Genomic DNA, 18,824 nt, shown 5'->3' with positions numbered 1-18,824 from the left:
ACTTCAAGAAAATGAACTGTATAGCAACACTTTTAGCAGAAAACAACTACAATCTTTTGCCTAATCAACTTCTTAGCTATCTGGGCAAATCAACCCTATTGGTTATGCAACATCATGCACTCAAGCTACAAGCTAAACTTCATTTCACAACTTAGAAAGGATACATGAATACTATCTGCATACAAAACAACGTTTGGGGTCCAAACATTCCTCATGGACAACAAAGAGCACTACTCATAAGCACCATCAAGTAAACTTCCTACCTACTGCTTTAACACATTCTGAACAGCAGACGTGGTCAACCTAAAACAAATGATGCTTCAGAGGAGCGCTTTACCAGACTATTACGCTACAAGGCCTTTGAAGATCTAGGACTTAGTCATCTTTGCAATCTTTTGGAAATATTGTTGAACCTCCATTTTGTTCACCATTGGCATTTGAAGCTCCCTTTAACTGCAGAGACACAACATCATCAGCTAAAAGGCATACTTCATTCTGGCAAAGAAGCACGGATTCGCAAAAAACATTTACACCTACAACTTTGTTAATTTGCACAATATGGAAAAGCTTATTAATTTCATTATTGATGACAAGTAATAGAAATTTTTTAGGCAGCATTATGGTGCTTAAATAATAAATTATCCAAGAAGGAAGCAAACAGTCACAGTAGCAATACCTGCTGGAGGACTTTCTTTTGATAGCGATAGCCCTATGAGGTAAGAAGCAGCATAGTGTAAGAATATGCATGGTTAACAGAAGGAACTTGTAACCCAAAAATAAACACTCATAATACTGAAATCACCTTATCAGTTCCATATATGTAATCACAGTACGTGAAAACTGAAGCAAAATTGCTCTGGCTTTGGCCCCCAACATAGTGATGGTAGTCATGGTAATCTGGTCCACCGTAAAAAGGTATGTACTTTGTGATAGTCCACGGAAGATCATACCTGAAAGAAGGACGAAATAGGATCAGTTAAAACATGCCCCAATCACCATAGTAACTCATGTGTGAAGTAGGGAAGAAATCTGTACATAAAACACAGGCAATATTGCCAGCAAAAAATTCACGATATACAGCTAAATTGAGCAATTAAAGAGATTGTTGAAAATCTTTCTCAGCAGTCAGCTCTGTATAGAAGTGACTAGCATCAAAACTGTAAAATTTGAGTCAAGCATGATGGATCAGTAGATCTACACTTCTTTTTCAAAAATGATTTGTTTATTGAGCTGTTGCTCCAACGGGCTCTCTAAGCTATCTAAATTCAGATTAAACGTGGAATCTGCAGTTTTAAGCATCACTCAAGTGTAAGCTTGAGTACATCAACTTCCTAGCAGCAGCAGTTAAAGAGAGATAATCTTCTAAAGAAATAAACAGGCTAATACGAAAAGAAATAATCTCTATTAACATGATTGGCAATAATGCACCTACTACTCCTAATTGAATCTCTCTGTACATGAATGATTAAACACGACTATGATGCTAAACTATGCCACTTTCCACATTTTGAGTTCTGGAATGCTCAAAATTGATTACATTAACAACAGATAATGTCAAAAAGTGGTGTCGTTGTCACTTCTCAGCCCATACTATTTCTGTCAATAGTCACCAATATTTAGTATCGACGAATAAGCATCACTTCACTTTTTTTTTTTTTTGACTTTGAGATGCTGCAACTAAATAGAACTTGTTGAAATTGAGACCAACCCATAAATCTTATACTTTAAACACTATAACAATAAGAGAGACAATGTTTTTAGTTGTCCAATTGGCAGACCAACAAAGATTCAATAAGCAGCAATTTTATGTGAGGTTTAAAATATAAAACTTTTGTTGTTCTGAGTATTGCCTTCATCTAGCAATTTCAGTGAATGCAAGAAAAAAACATTTGAAGAATAAAGAAAGATATTGTCATCAAGATACAGACATGACGAGTCCTCTTTTCTCCTAATATACTATTATCATATTCTTCAGGCAGCTGCTTAGTAGTTATTAAATGCATACCATACACTTGGAAATTCTTGGCATATACCAAGCACCGTCCTTCCAAATAGAAAGATTTGCTTAACTTCAACAACCATATAGTCCAATACTAGACTCTAGATCATAATCTTAGCAGTCTCCTTTTAAAAAAACTAGATCATATCCAATGATAACCAGTAAGACAAGATTTGTCTTGAAATATCAGAAGGGGAAGGAGGTGATTCTGCAATATAAACGTATATTTGCATGCATCTTCCATGACTAAGAAATTAGTAGTCTTTATATCTAAATATAGATCGGAAACAGCCTCTCTACTTTGTTAGAGGTAGTGGTATGGACTGTGTACACTCTACCCTCCCCAGACCCCACGATGTGGGAATCTACTGGGTTTGTTGTTGTTGTTGTTGTTGTTGTATATCTAAATATAGCATTTGCTTGTACAGACTACAGATTTGTTAAGTTATCACTTATCAGAATCTTCAAGTTCAATACCAAGAAAGAATACTTGCCGTAAGTTCCAAGAAAAATGAACTGCTGTCTCCAAACTTAGTTCCACAAACTACTCAATCATGACCATAAGGCCAAAGATGTCAAAAATGGGACCAGCTATCAGAGAAGAAATTGAAAAGTAAAAGAAAGACACGGGTCTCAAAAGATGTCAAAAATGTCAAAAATGTCAAAAATCTGATGTAACTAGCACCTATTACATCCCTAAACAAAAGATGGCTCACAAGATAAATTTAATCTATCGTGTCAATCCAAGCATATAGCATGACAAACCCCTAAGAATATAGTCAAAACTACAGCCTAGAACTATGGTATCTTAGCTACGTTAACTCCTTTTTTTTTTCTTTTTCTGATGATGGTGGGATGGGTGTCCAGGCTAGCTGTGCCCATCCTCCACTATTCCACAAGGTACCTGCTAGCTCCCACTAGCACTACAAGCAACTTTGCCCACCAAAGCATAGGAAGATGGGAAGAAATCACTTAGTGCTTTTTGCATCTACAAGATTTTGAGCTTAAGACCTTATAGTTAACATTTTTGTTTGATTTATCATATAATATACAAGACATCACAAAAAGCAGAGAGTGACTAACGTCTAGACTCTCCGGTGAGTTGCATTTTATTTACGTGCTAGAACATGTTAACAGTAAAACCAGATGCTACAAGTACCATTTTACATGTCCAAGATGCAGTTCCCATTTTGCATTTTTGACACAAGCCTAACCAACCCCATTTACCAAAAGCAATAGATAATAGCAAACAGGACAAGGAAAAAAAAAAAAAGGGAAAGGGCCCATATGGAAATTGAGAAAGAAAAGAACAGAAGAAGACAACTTTAATCCTTCTAGGGAAAAAGTTATTGTTTCACTTGAAAAGAGATTTCATGCAATTCCATTCACAGCATACAGTATCATCCAGAGATCAAAAAAAGCAAACAGTAAATGAAAAAGGCATAAAGTGATAGTTGTTACTGTTAACCCATGATTTGGTCAAATTATCATACAAGATAATCACACACTTAATCACCAAAAAAGTAACTTTTTAGTATTACTAAGATAGTGTGAAAACTCAAAAGCAAAAGAGCACGCGTGCATACCCACTGTGAGTCTCAATAGCCTCAATCTGTCTGAATGCAATCCACAACCAGAATGTAATCATATGACCCGGCGCAATAGCTGGCCCCAGAAACGAGGGGATTCCGAGGATCAAAATCTCTAACCAGTGCGCATACGGCGCAGCAAAGCCGATTGGAGCTGTGTATTCATGATGAACTTTGTGAATGTTTTCATAACCCCATTTGCAATGCAAGAACCTATGGATCCAATAGTTAAAATAGTCCTCCACTATAAAGTATGTTCCCAACTGCAACAAAATTTCCCATAACGATGGCAAGGGCAAGCTTGTTCTAATCCCAATCATCTACATTGCAAAATTCACAAAATAGATCACAACGGGGCATCTCAAATTCACATCCTTGATCTAAAAATAACACAAAAATTACAACTTCCATACTGAAGAACTCAATCAAACAGACAACAAATCGATCCAAACTAGTCAAATTTGAATCTTCAATACACATTCAGCTCTATTTGGGCCTATTTGATTCCAATAGCCAATTATATTGGGGGTTCTCTAACACTAGATACTCTAATTACAACTCAATCAAACAAACATCAACGATGCACAACGAATTTTATAGAACCAACAAGATTAAGATAGGTATCTCAGTTTGAAATCATCTATCCAAAGATCAACTAAAACACTCCCTTTTCAGATTCAAAACCCCCAATCAAACACATTTCAAAAAAGACACCTTTTTACAGAGCTAGATTCAAACACCCCATCAAACACATTACAAAAAAGCCACCTTTTTTTACAGAGCCAGATTCAAAAACCCCATCAAACACAATGCAAAAACCCCATCAAACGCATTGCAAAAATCCCATCAAACAAATTGCAAAAAAAAACCCATCAAACACATTGCAAAACCCCACCAAACATGTAAAGAATGGATCTTGTGCCTAACTCATGAAGGGAAGATTGCCCAAGTCCATATAAAGAGACAAATTGCCCATCCTTTTTCCGATGTAGGACACTTAACAAAACACATACCAAACACCCCATCAAACACATTACAAAAAAAGAGACCTTTTTTACCATAACAATCAACATCAAACACAGTAAACAAAAGCATTGAAACTAAAGACAAAAACTTTACCTTAACAGAGGGATAAGAAACAAGCTGAAGAGGACCAACAACGAGGATGAACATACGCATAACCGATTTATAACAACGAAACACCTCAGATAAACCAAGATTGACCTTAGGTTGAATTTTATAAGACTGAATACTTTTTCTGAAGAAAAATTCAAGAAATAGATAATAAAGTGGCACACATGAAAAGATTAAGAAAAGAAAAAGGATATTATGACAATAAAGATAGTAATCAGATTTATTAGCAGAGTAATTAAACCATATTGTTTCAGCATAAGTAAGAGATCTTCCAATGGCAATTTCTGCCTCTTGGATTGATGAAAAGGGTAACATTGATGAAAAGGGCAGGGAAAAAAAATGGATTTTGAGAATGGAAATGCTAGTGAATCTTGATTTTTATTTTTATTTTGGTAGAAAAATGGAGATTTTAGAGATGGAAGAGAACAAAGTGTACAAAGATACTGAAACAAGACAAGTAGTTCATAATTTTTGTGAGGTTTTTGTTGGGTTCTGAGTTAAGGTGGCTGGCTAGCTTTATATTCTTTTTTTTATTTTTTTGGTTAGAGCTGTATATTGTTTGATTGAATGAGTTTATGGGAATCACATCTGGCAGGATAAATAGGACAAATTGGAAAACAATAAGGGGTTGAAAAAAAAAATATTGGTCCATCCGTTTGTGTTTCACCATGAATATTATTTACAATATTTTAAATATATTTTTATTTTATTTTAAAATTATAAACAATAACAACAACGATATATTTCGTGTATTGCCACATAATGGATATAAGGAGGGTAGAGTGTACGCAAATCATACCACTACTTAAGGTGAATTAGAGAGGTTGTTTTCGATAGATCCCCGACTTAGAATTAATAATAGTATAACAAATCCAAAAGATAAGTGCATATAAAGTAGTACAATATGCAAAATAAACTAACACGCTAGCCACAAGATAATACTACAGCCAGAAGATAATACTAACAACTACCTTACTAAAATTATAGATATCAAACAACAAAAAACTACAAACACAAAAGAATGCTCACTTATTGATACCGACACAAAATTATAAACATTTTGAAATATATTTTCACAATATTTAACTTTTTAAAAAAGATATTTTCACTATTTTTGAATTCACTCTTTACACTTTTTAGTTTTTTTTTAAATAATTAATTTTTTATTTTTATAAAATAACCTAATTTTCACAAAAATTTTAAATTTTTCAAAAGTGTGAACATCTTTAAAAAAAAGTGAAAAGGGGTCAAAAATACTCCTAAATTATTTGAAATGGAGCAAAAATACTCTTCGTTAGTTTTTTGGCTCAAAATTACCCTCCTATTAAATTTTTGGCTCAAAATTATCCATCTCTCTAACGGTTGGACACCAAACATGCTACATGGACCAAAAACGCCACTTGGACAATCCACATCAGCATCCAAATAAAAAATTCCTCATTTAATCCACCAACCCATTTAATAACCATAAAATCCGACCCAACCCAAATTTCCTTTTAGAGATGAAACACATGTAGAAAAATTAAAGTTTGTATGCAAATAGCGTTTAGACTCCACATAAAGGTTGAATTTTACAATATGTGATTTATATGTGTAAAAAATTGATGATTTTCAAACAAATTCATTCAGCAAAACAAAGTATTAATTTTCTTAACAAAATTTACAATTTAAAAGCTGAAATCAAAAGGAAAAGAAAAGTGAAAATCTTTTTTCTGATTTATAAATAAAAGGACTTTCAATCATCACTTTGAAATTATTTCTCCTTCAACTTGTCACCGTCGAAGTATTTGTTCATTTTACACTATGTTTCTATTGAAGTGAATTTGAAAATGTTTTAGTTAACGGTTCGACAAAGAAGCAAAAGAGAGTTTTGAGTTGATGGTTTTTGAGAAGAAAGAGAAAAATAGTCAAATGCCCTTCAAATCTTTACCTCAAATCTCAACTACACACTTATACTTTGTTCTATGACTCTTCTAAACTATTTTAAAATAGAATTATTATCCCCTGAACGCTGACATGGCAAGAGAATGTATTTCACTCTCTTTAAAGAGAGTGAGATATTTTTTATTAAAAATTTATTGTTAATATTTCTATACTCTTTTCTTTATTCATTTTTAATTATTCTTCTTCTTTATTTATTTTCTTTCTTCTTCTTCTTCTTCTTCTTGAACTCAACAATAGCATCTTCAAGAACTCAACAATGACATCCAATTTAAAATTAATTTATCATCTCCTCCGATATAAATCACAGTAAACGGCCAAACTACACCAACTACTATTTCATCCAAACTAACAATCACCTCCCTAAAATTAAGCTCCATTCCTCGGAACACTAAGATTATTCAAACTTACATACTCATTAACTGAATTATCATACCAAGAATTATCATTCTCATGAAATGAAACATAAACTTCCAACAATGCTCTATACACATTTTGTGGAGTCTTGAAATCTTTTAACTTTACATCGATTGAATTTTCAATCTCAAACCATAAATTATCATTCAAATCCACATTTCTTGAAATTGAAACAATCAAATCAGCACCATAATCAAAATCAACACCAAATCTTTTCACAATCATAAATTCAACATCAATTTTCGTAGTTGAGAATTTATTTTTTTTTAAAAGGAACAAAATTGAAAAACGACATTTCTGCTCGGCATTGTATCAAACATTTGTTGAGCATAATCTAACATCCCATTTCTTACATACCCAGAAATCATACAGTTCTTACATTCTTTTTGGGACATTTTGTTGAACAATTTGTGTGCTTCCTCAACATCACCTTTCTTGAAAAAACTAGTAATTCTTGAGTTTCAATTGAACAGCGAGTTTGCAATTGAGCTCACATAACGAATACAGAAATGAAAAAATTTGTTCTTGAAGCAAATGTGTGAAGCCGTGCAAATTTTCGTTCTTGAAGCAATTTTTTTTTCTAAACTTTGAGTTTAATAGTCGACTTTGAATTTACTATTTAACAAAGGTTTGAGATTTAACAAAGGTTTGAGATTAAAGAAAATCAAATGAAGAGAAAGGAAAAAAAAAAAAAAAGAAGAACAAAAGAATGGAGAATCATTATTGTGGAAGAACATGAAATAAATGGAAAAAAGTAATGAAATTGAAAAGGAAATTAAAAAAGAATCAAAGGAAAAATATAATAAATAAAAGTAATTAATTTTTTATATTAAAAAAAGTAATATTACGTGGCATGACGTGGCAGCGAGTGCAACTCATTGCCTAAAATAATGTTTAGGCGTCAGTTTTTGGGGATGTAAATATTCTACTTTAAAATAGTTCAGGTGTCATAGGACCCCCGCAAAGTATAGGTGTGTAGTTGAAATTTAGGGTAAAGGTTGGGGAGGCTTTTGACCATTTTCTCGAGAAGAAATGAAGAATATTTTTGGTCGGGTTGGGTTTTAAAATTGGGATGATGGTTATTACGTCGGTTGATGGATTAGATGAGGAATTTTCCAATTAAATGTTGACTTGGATTGTCCAAGTGACATTTTTTATCCATGTGGCATGCTTGGTGTCCAACCGATAGAGAGGGGGGTAATTTTGAGCCAAAAATTGAATAGAAGGGTAATTTTGAGCGAAAAAACTAACGAAAGGTATATTTGCTCCATTTCAAATAGTTCAGGGGTATTTTTTGATCCTTTTCCGTTAAAAAGGTGATTCAAATTTTTGCCCTTTATTATAAGATTTAATTTTAGAAAAAATTATCTTTTTCATATTTTTTTCCTCAAATTATTATTATTAAATATTTGATCATATATATTATATGAAAAGTAAAAATCCTAAATACATGGACAAAAACCAATATCTACGCTCTTAATTCTAATTATACCCAAAATTCACCTTAATTAACCCCAATATAACACTCCTATGCTACTACCATGTATTAATTACTTATTTTAGGACTAGTACTTTAATTTAATTTCTTTCTATTCTAAGATTCCTACACTATATAGTTCAGGTGGAAAGACTCATTAATGGTAGGTTTTTATTTGTTAATAAAATGTTTTTACTTTCAACCTCATTATAATTTATAAGTTAGGAATATTAGTTTTCAATAAATCTTAAGAGTTTTTATTTTGTTGATAAAATTCTGATAGATTTCTCTGCCTTTTTTTTTTTTTTTTTTTTAATTTTGAGTTGTCTTTTTGCATTCATTATTATAATTTTTTTTTCTATTTAAAGCTTTAAATATAGTATGATTAATAATTGACAATGAATTCTCTCATGTTTCTATTTCAATTGAAATTATTTATGATCGAAAAATTAAAAGAAATTAGTATATTGCTACCAAATTAAGTAATAAAAAAAATCAAAGGTATGTTTCTTTTTTTTCTGACTTTATTTAAATGTGACTTAATTTTAATTATATTATTTAATTATATTTTAAAATATTATTCATTGATCAAACTCTAGAGAATAAGTACCAACACACCTATTTTCATTCCTACCGAAAACATCCCTACTACCTCTGTTGGGAGCATTACCATCTTAATGGGCCCTGCAACGTGCGATCCGGATTAATCGGGACTCCAATGCGGGCACCGAACACCGGGATGAGAAACTAAAAAAACAAGAAAACATCCCTACTACTAGTTATGTATACTTGGTCAATATATCAGGTACCACACTAGACCCTATTTTTAGTTTTTATCTCAATATGTTCGTAGGAATATCTACATATATTCCATTTTATAAGCACATGCATATTACATTCTAATTTCATTATTATACTAGAATTTAAAGAGATATATAAATAATATATATAGCAATATTCTATTTTGAGTAACGAATAATCCTTCTTGAAAAGTGAGTAAAACAACTACTCCTTTTGTCTCAATTTTAAATGTCATTTTTTAATGGAGACGAGTGGTCATGCTATTATTATTGAGATAAAAAATCGTCAAAATTATTGCAATATTTCTCTATAATCCAAATGACTTAAATATGTTATACTCCACTTGTAACGGGACCACGTTAGAGATGGAGCTAGTATTTTAGAAAAAATAAAAAATATTAAATTCTCAATATATAACTAATTTTTATATACATAATGATAAATTTTAATATAAATATTAAAATAAATTATATTAAAATTATTAAATTGTATCTGTAATGCTCAATCTAACTGCAGAGATCTTTGAAGAACACTTACACAGGTAATGAGGTATAAGTTATACTTAATAATTTTGAGATGAAATGCAAGATTATTTATCATGCGTTTGGTTGGAGATATTAGCTAATCTCGAGATTATTTATCCCATCATATATTATAATGATGAGATAATTATTTCATATATACGGTGATATAACTAATCTATATATGAATTAATTTATCTCAAAATAATTAATTATGAAATTAATTTTTTCAGGATAACTTGTTCTCTTGAAGCCATGCAATATTGGGAGCCCACTTCCTATATTGTACAAGAAGAGCATGCGATATTGCCAGTTGTTGTTTTATTTTTTCTCTAGTTAACAATGCCAGTTGTTTAATACTACTATAGTATATATTAAAAATTCATGACAAGCAGGCATCTTCTTCGTTGATTCCCATTCTACACCAACAACACACAGAGACACACAGACATGCTTAGAATTAAAAAAAGAGTTAACAAAAACATTCGAATGAAAAAAAAAAAAACAATTAGAATAAATTAGTAAGTACTGCAAAGTTTTTGTCTTTTGTTCATTATATTATTTTATAAATCAAAATCAAATCACAGATGTTTCTTTTGAGAGAATCTTTAGGATAAAATTATTTACAAAAATAAACAAATAAGCTAGATGTGCATGGTAAGGAGGAAAACATTTTCTTGAATATCAAACACACCTTTGGTCTCAAAGAGCACTTTCTTCTTTAATGGAGTTTATGTAATACAATTCAAAATTAGTTGGATTAATAAAGTTCAGAATTGAATGAAAAAATCAACTAAGCCTAGCTCAATCCTAAGAATCTTTAATTTCGAATAATCAATAAAAATAGACGTGATTGAAATAAGCAACACGATATTATAAGCAAAATAAAAAATATTCAAAGTTTAATAGATAAAAAATAGATTGTCTACTCTTACTATCAAATATCTCACAATAAATAATGCATCTGAGATCCTCATCCTCCAAGTGCAATTGTTAAGGATTGCAAATGTGTGATGGAACAAATAGGTTCTTTACTTCTTTCGCTTTTGATTAGCCGCTTGAGTTTAACTTTTGAATATATAAATTTTTTTTTTTTTTTTTGTTAGGATGCATTTTTCTTTTAAATAAGCCTTATACATGCGAATTTTAACTAGTTAGGGTCCCAATACAAATATCGTACATCAGTAGAAATCCAAAAAGAAGAGGATTGCAAATATGTGCAAAGTTATAGACATCAGAGTTATTGAATAATTTGAGTCTTTAGACATTGCTCACAATGGAATTAAGTTTATTTTCCTGACATAATCTATTCATATAACTTCTGAAAACATATTTTTTAATTATTTTTTTTCTTTCAAAATAGTTGAGAAATAAAATATATAAAAATATTTATCAATTTGGATTTCTATTTAGCATGGGCCACTCTGTCCTCAAACGGTAATACAAAGTACTCGTACTAGTGTCTTTAATCTATCGATGGATATTCCCTATTCATAATTGCAAATAGAATGCCAGAAATTATGTTCTATTTTTCAGAATATAAACTTATTTAAAAATATTATGACATTCATTGATAATTTACCGATTGCTAAATAGCTCTTAGTTAATAATACTTTGATATATAGTTTGTCACTGAATTTTATTGTTTATCTAAAAAGAATTGTCTATCTCTAAGATTCGTTTTACTCCATCTGTCCCAATTTATAAATATAATTCGAATTTCGAGCGTTAGACAAGAAAATATTTGACCACGACTTATTCGTCGCCTTTAAATATCTTAAATTGTTAATTTTTGTCACTTTTGATACTCTTATATAGTTTTTAAATATTTAAAATATCTTCTTCTTTTTTTCTTTTAAAGATTGTATATTCTGATACACGATCGAAATAAAAAAATTTAACTCTCGAAATTCAAACTATATCATATAAATTAGAACGAGGAAAGTATTAGTAGTGACTGCTTCGCGTTCGAAAAGATGCCAGTTCTATTTCTATTAATAATAAAAATGATATACTTGACTACCACTTAATAAAGTGAGATTCACATTTCACACGATGGTTAATTAATTAAGATACCATATAACTATAAAAGGTAGTACTACTTGAAGAATTCTCCTAAAGTCTAAATCTATTCATTGGATTTGATTTGAAAAATATAAGCAACTTTAAAGCTCAGGTTTGACTAAGGATAACTCATAATAATGAAAATGGCATCTTTCCTCTCAATAAAAAAAAAGGAATTCCACTTTAAGAATCAAGAATTCAAGAACTAAATATCATTCCCACAACTATTACACACAACTCTTGATATCCTGATATTTAACATATGCAAGTCGAATCTTGATTTTTGAAATTCGAAAGAAAAGAGCCAGGTGAGGCAGAGGAATATATTTGTCGACTTAGACCTAAAAATTGTATGCTCGAATTTTTAATTTTATCACCACCTAATTCATCTTAGGTTCAACCTCAAGATTCGAGATTTAGTTAGATTAACATATACCATGTCAATTTCTCAAATATTAAGCTGTAAATTAATTGCTTTTGTTTGGTGAAACTTATTATGATGCACATGCATTAGATAAAAAAAGCTCATTAAGAAAGAAAAAATAAACTAGTTTTCAAGAACCAATTAATCTACCCCGTTAAATATAACAAGTTTGGTTATTGCACCAACTCTGTACAACACAAATTATTATATTAAAAACATAGATTTTGAAAGAATTATTATTAGTTCTCAATCAATGAATATTGTATCTCTCCCTTGGATGATGATCTTTCATTCGTTAGAAGGTCATGACTCATGAGTCCAACTCATATAATAATTAATAACGTGATATAATACAATTTATCAATTTTTTTCTTGATAAAAATGTAGTTCAGTACATAAAGCATCTCACATTTATATAAATCCCACGAATAGATAATACTCTAACGGAGTGTAATGTAGTTAGTTTATCTTAATACAAGTATCATTCATTAGGGTATAATACCCTTCGGTGAAATATTATACTATTTCTATATAGTTAAAATTATTTTTTATATATATATAATTGATGTCGAATCCCTTCGGCTAGTTTGTGTGCCTACTTCTTTCGATTTTGAACCCATTAATGAAACTTTTGACTCCGCCATTGCATTCATTGATTACGCTGCATGAACTCATAAATAGAGTTCACATAGAGACGAGTACTTTAACTTATCTTCACTCCAACAATGAATATAAGATCTTTGTCTATTTTCACATATTTATATTGACAATAGCTAAATGATATGTATTTGATAAGAAATTAATTAGATGTATAAATCTTGCATCTAAGTAATTGGAATGATTGATTTTTCATTTGTCCTATTCCTTAGTAATTTTTACGCAATCATGTACCTTAGCTCCACTATACTCATGCTCAAATAAACCGTCCCCATCTATGATAAGGGTACAGTTACATTTCCTAATTGGATTACTTGATAAAATTAAGATTTACTCCTAATTAATATAGTAGACCCATAGGTCTTTGATGACCACAATCTTGTAGCTACATAGGAGATTAATTAGTACAATATCTATCTTCATTATTTTAAAAATGTAACTAAATCTTTCATCAAAATGCAATTGATTTCCTTAGGATTCATACTTTAAAATAAATAAATAGGAATCTACTAGAACTTGAAGTGGTTACGAAATATCAACGAGGATTATAGTGGGATGGAAATATTTCTCTATGAGAGGTGGAGCCAGAATTATTTCTGCTGAGGGGTTTAAAATTTGAAGAAAAACTCACCGAATAAGGGGGTTCAACATATGCAATATATATACATAAAAATCATTTTAATTATGTATTAATAGTATAATTTTTTGTCGAAAGAGGTTCGGACGAACCCCATATTACTAGGCTGGCTCCGCCTCTGTTCTAACGTGAGCAGTAAGTATGAGAAAAATCCTGTTAGAGCGCATTTTTACCCCTAAAATGGCCTTACATGACATGAATCGAATTAATTAAAGTATCGTAACGGATACCGAATACCGAAGGGGAAAAAGGTTGAAGATAAGAAAAGAAGGGCGTAAAAGATAAAACAAAGGAGCTAGCTTTCATTGACTGCACTGTGAAACACAATAATGAGATTTTGAATGTGGTAGAGATGATAAAGATAAGATAAGAGTCCCACACTATAGTGCAAAGTAAAAACACATACCAATTGGCAATTGCATGCTGTTTATAAAATCATTAATCATATATATGATCTGACTGAAGAAAGATACTAAAATTATAAAAATTTTACAAGATAAAGTCGATTCTAAAGTTTGTTAGAATCGACTATATGAATCCTTATATATCCATTGAGTTCGTTTGTGCTTTATAATAAGTTGTCAATATTTTTGTGTTGGACTTTAAGGCTTAAGCTATTTCGAGTTTGGGAACGATTATGTTAAGATTATAACATATGATATTTCGTGTGTGTATGTGTGTGTATATATAGGTGGAATTAGCTAATTTTACAAAATTAAATCTAAATAATATGCTACTTTCTTTTATGTTTTTTCTTATTATCTGTATATTAGTTAGTCAGTCATATCAAATATAGTTAGAGAGAGCATATCTATGTTTCCACTTTCCACTAATCACACGCATGAATGAATCCTAAATAATTAAAGAAAAGCACTAATATTAAGTGACTGTTTAATCATTTATAATCTTAGTGTGGAAGAGCATGCATGCACTTTTAATTTTTTGACATGACTTAATTAATTAGACCATGCTACCCGTTGGACTATGAATTACAATCTCTTCAATTTACTTGTAATTCGGTATTCGTTTCTTCCATTAGATTCTAACTAATTCGGATTGCATCGTGTAACGCCCATTTAAGGAGGAAGCGCTTCCTAACGAACAAAGATTTTTTTCGTATCCAGAGCGTCAATTAATGATGGAGGAATCATATCTATCTCACCATAATCCTTGTTAGTAAGTAATTTATATCATCATTACAATATCGAATTTATGAGTCGTTAAAAACATTTTAAAGAAAAGATATTTCGATGAAAAAAGAAGGGTTATAACTTAAGTAGTTTTTTCTTCCTCTGAAATTACCTACTTGTAAAAATTAATATTATGGTTTGTATTTGGTCATTAAGACAGAGATAATAGCGAGAAGCACTGCCCTTTTTCTCTAGTAATTAAGGGAAAGGTATTTGGAGAATTTAACTACAATTAAGTAATTATTACGATTAATCTAACATTAATCTGTGACCTTATGATTAAATTATTTTTTGTTCCGCATAAATAGTAGGTGTGAAAAAGTATTTTGGACACTCTATATAGGAGATTTTAATGTTCAAAATTTGAAAGAATGTGATGATAGACAGATAGAGACTGGACTAGAAGAGCACCTAAATGTAGGAGTGACCTTTCAAATTGATTGAAGTGGACTAATTGGACTGTTGAAAAATATTCAATGATTACACTAACGAGGGGAATCTAGATAGCTCAGTTGGTTGATTATCTATACATTGATGAAGGTTCCACTGCCCACCTTGTAATCCCTTCCCTTACTCCCAATTATATTTCTTTTTAAAAATAATTACACCAACGAGGATTGTGGTAGACCGTTAAGTATCAAACACTCAGGGGTGTGGAATAGTGATTCAATGAAGTTGGGTTGAGCACCATGAGATCTCAGGTTCAATTTCCAATAGAGATAAATACTAGGCGATTTCTTCCCATCTGTTCTAGCTTTGGTAGACAAAGTTACCTCTTACCTGTTGCTGGTGGGAGATGACAGGTATCCCCTGAAATTAATCGAGTTGCATGCAAGAATAAGAAAAAAAAGAATGTTAAGTATCAATTTATTCTTATCATAAATTTTGAGTTCAAGTCTTGCAGTTGCATATGAAGTCATATAGAGTGCTCTACTTCCAACATGAAATTTTCAAAAGCCAATTTAAATTTAACCGGACCTTAATACGAATATCAAATATCTAATACAAGAAGATTGCATTTGCATAAAAGTGTAAAAGGCTAAGGAAGAAGAGGGTAGACTTTTTTGGAGAAAAAAGACATACATTTGATTTCATCTTTATCTCTTTCAGAAAATTGTGCAAAATCTGTCCACTTTTTTCCACTCCAAAGATAGTAAAGGTGAAAAATCAACAGTATGATATTATTGGGATATCTAATGATCATGATGTGGAGCCAACTTATAGGGTCATAACTCATAATTTTGAAGAAGTGAAAGAGAGTCATCCCAAAAAAGTGAAACTTCCCAGTTCCTCTTGTGATGATGGTGTAATTCATTTTAATGATTTGCACTATAGACTATTGGCCCTTCCTTTTACTGAATCTCTCAGTGCTATTTTTCGCTCACTCCATTCTTTTTTAGTTATCATAATTTCTGTTTTAAGAGTCAAATGATATGAATTTTAATTAAGATTTTAAAATAAATTTAATTATTATATTGATATGAGAAAAATTAGGACTTATAGTATTTTTTTGTATAGTAACAGAGTATTTTAATTTAACTTTAAAAATTAATTAAACTGATTCTGAAAAAATAAAACGTGAGAACTATTTTAAAACGAAGAGAGTACTTTTCTTTTGTCTTCTTGTATATTATTTGGTTTTTACTTCTTTCTATAATGGGGTACACAATTCACTTATAAGTCATAACAGTACAAACTTTAGATAAACAGGTTTTAAGTTCACTTGCAGCACTGCAAACTTCAGAAAGACTTTGCCTGTACCCAGGCGCGAATCAACAATTTTAATTTATGAGTTCGCATGAATTTATTAATTTTTGTTCAGACTCTTATGTGTTTAGAAATTTTTTTTATTTCTTTTTAAATATCTATAAATATTAAACAATAAGTTTAATTATTATTATGCTCTACTATATTACTAACTTAAATCACTATAGAAACTCATAAACTTCAAATCTCCATTCCTCAATTGTCTCCAACATTGCTAACCTTTTAACCATAGTAGTTAACATAGAATGCTCGACATATATTTAAAAAAAGCATAATACACAAATATGCTATTTAACTTGGCCTTAACTGACATCTACGCTCTTCAACTTTGGATGAGAACAAATAGATACTTAACTTGTATAAAGTTAGATAAGTAGACAAACACATCCTATGTGACATAATACACATAGGATATAGGACGTGAATTGTCACGTCGAACATCATATAGGACATACTTTTATACTTGTTCAATTTTGTACACGTTTAAGCATTTACTTATGCACATTCAAAATTAAAGAACATATATTGACAACTAAAGCCAAGTTAAATTACTAAGTTTATGTACTATTATGATAATGTTCAATTAGTGAAAGTTTGGTGTTTCCTACCAATTTGAAACCATAATTGAAGGTCAAATGGAACGTGGGTTGTTTGGGAATATTTGTTACTTTATTGAAATTGAATGAAGTTACGACTGGTCTAATTAAGTTAATTGGTGACCCAGAATTATTAAAATCTTTTTAGAGTTTCAAAATTGCTCTTTGGCAAATCTTAAAAGGTGTTTCAACAGTGTAAAAAAAATTGACACACTATTTTGATCATCTTATTTAATTAGTATTTATAGTGTATACTATTTTATATGAACAAATATTTGCTCTATAGTGGTTAAAAAGGATGTCAAAAATAATAATTTTGCCCTTTAATATTTATAATACTACGTTTTTTTTCCACTTCGAATCCTCGCACTTTTAATGTTTACGAATTTTAATATCTAGTTTTCTAGGCATATCGATTATCAACCTAATTTCAGTTTTTCTCAATTTCCAACTTAATAAGTGTATATATACATACACACACGTAATATTTTTGGTCTCATAGGTCCTGATCTTGCAGTTTCAAATTTCTAACACCCACTTTTTTCAAGTGTATTTGTATGAACCTAGTCTATATTTTTGTACAAACACCATGTGGGCGCTGAAATTTTATTAAATTTAAATCCGTACAAAATTTGAATTATATTAAATTCAAAATATATTAGTCCCAAATAAATATTGTGTATATTGCGGATTAATATAATTGGATTAATTATTTAAGTCCAAGCATGTATGGATTTAAATAAGATTCAATATTTATTGGGTTAGTCCATTAATTTGGGCTACAAATAATGAGCCCACTTATTGTCATAATCTAAAAGCCCAAATAAGTGTCACGTGTCAAATGATGTGGCATGCCAAGTCAAGGGAATAAGTCAATAGGACCATGCCACATGTCAAAATGATGCAGCAGGTCCAATGAAATCAAAGCCCATAAAAGATGTCATGTCACTCAAATCTGATTGGTCAAAGGAAGTCCATCTTCATCACGACTCTTCTCTTTCCACAACTATAAATAGAGGTCTCATAATTCAGAAAAGACCCCAGAACTCTAACAAAAAGTAAGAGAAAGCTCGTGGATCAAACGCCGCAATTTCTCTACAAAGATCAAGCATTCAAATCAAGTTCATCAAGATTCAAGATCAAGACCGCAATATTCAAGAACAAGCTCAAAAACCCTTGAATTCAAGCACAAGTCAAGATCAAGTCCCTCAAATCAAGTTTAAATTCAAGATCAATCTTTAAGCCCTTGAATTTATATTCGAAAAGGCGAATCAGAGGATTGATAGAGATTGTAACCCTCACATATTGAATTCAATAAATTGGTTGTTGCAATATTTTCTTTTCTTGATTACTTATATTTTTCGGCCTCGAAAATTTTACTGTCCAACAAATCCTGGCACGCCCAGTGGGACAATCTCTACCTCTCATCTCAACTTTTCCAACTACAAAGTTTAACAACACTGAAATGACTTCCAAGAAGGTCAATTCTCAATCAACTATTTCCAAGGTTGTTGATTCAAAGTTCTCTGCTGAAGTAGAAAACATCCTTGGTGTTACTTTCGGAAGCTTAGGAGCTGTCACAAGGAGCAAGGCAGGCTTTCTAGGACAAC

General features: G+C 30.8%; 1 protein-coding gene across 1 annotated transcript; it reads right to left on the bottom strand.

Annotated features, from left to right (window-relative positions):
- Positions 1 to 115: 115 nt before the first annotated feature.
- Positions 116 to 5,372, bottom strand: LOC107866563 (methylsterol monooxygenase 1-1). The gene is made up of 5 exons (XM_016712595.2): positions 4,708 to 5,372; positions 3,586 to 3,908; positions 803 to 950; positions 677 to 709; positions 116 to 453 (listed from the first exon to the last, which is right to left on the bottom strand). Exons 1-5 carry the CDS (start codon positions 5,035 to 5,037, stop codon positions 376 to 378), a joined length of 912 nt encoding a protein of 303 aa, XP_016568081.1. The 5' UTR covers positions 5,038 to 5,372; the 3' UTR covers positions 116 to 375.
- Positions 5,373 to 18,824: the final 13,452 nt, after the last annotated feature.

The sequence above is a fragment of the Capsicum annuum genome, chromosome 1, assembly GCF_002878395.1.
Source record: "Capsicum annuum cultivar UCD-10X-F1 chromosome 1, UCD10Xv1.1, whole genome shotgun sequence".
Taxonomy (NCBI): Eukaryota; Viridiplantae; Streptophyta; class Magnoliopsida; order Solanales; family Solanaceae; genus Capsicum; species Capsicum annuum.
The sequence above is the reverse complement of the archived record's forward strand: the minus strand, read 5'-3'. Positions and strand labels throughout refer to the sequence as shown.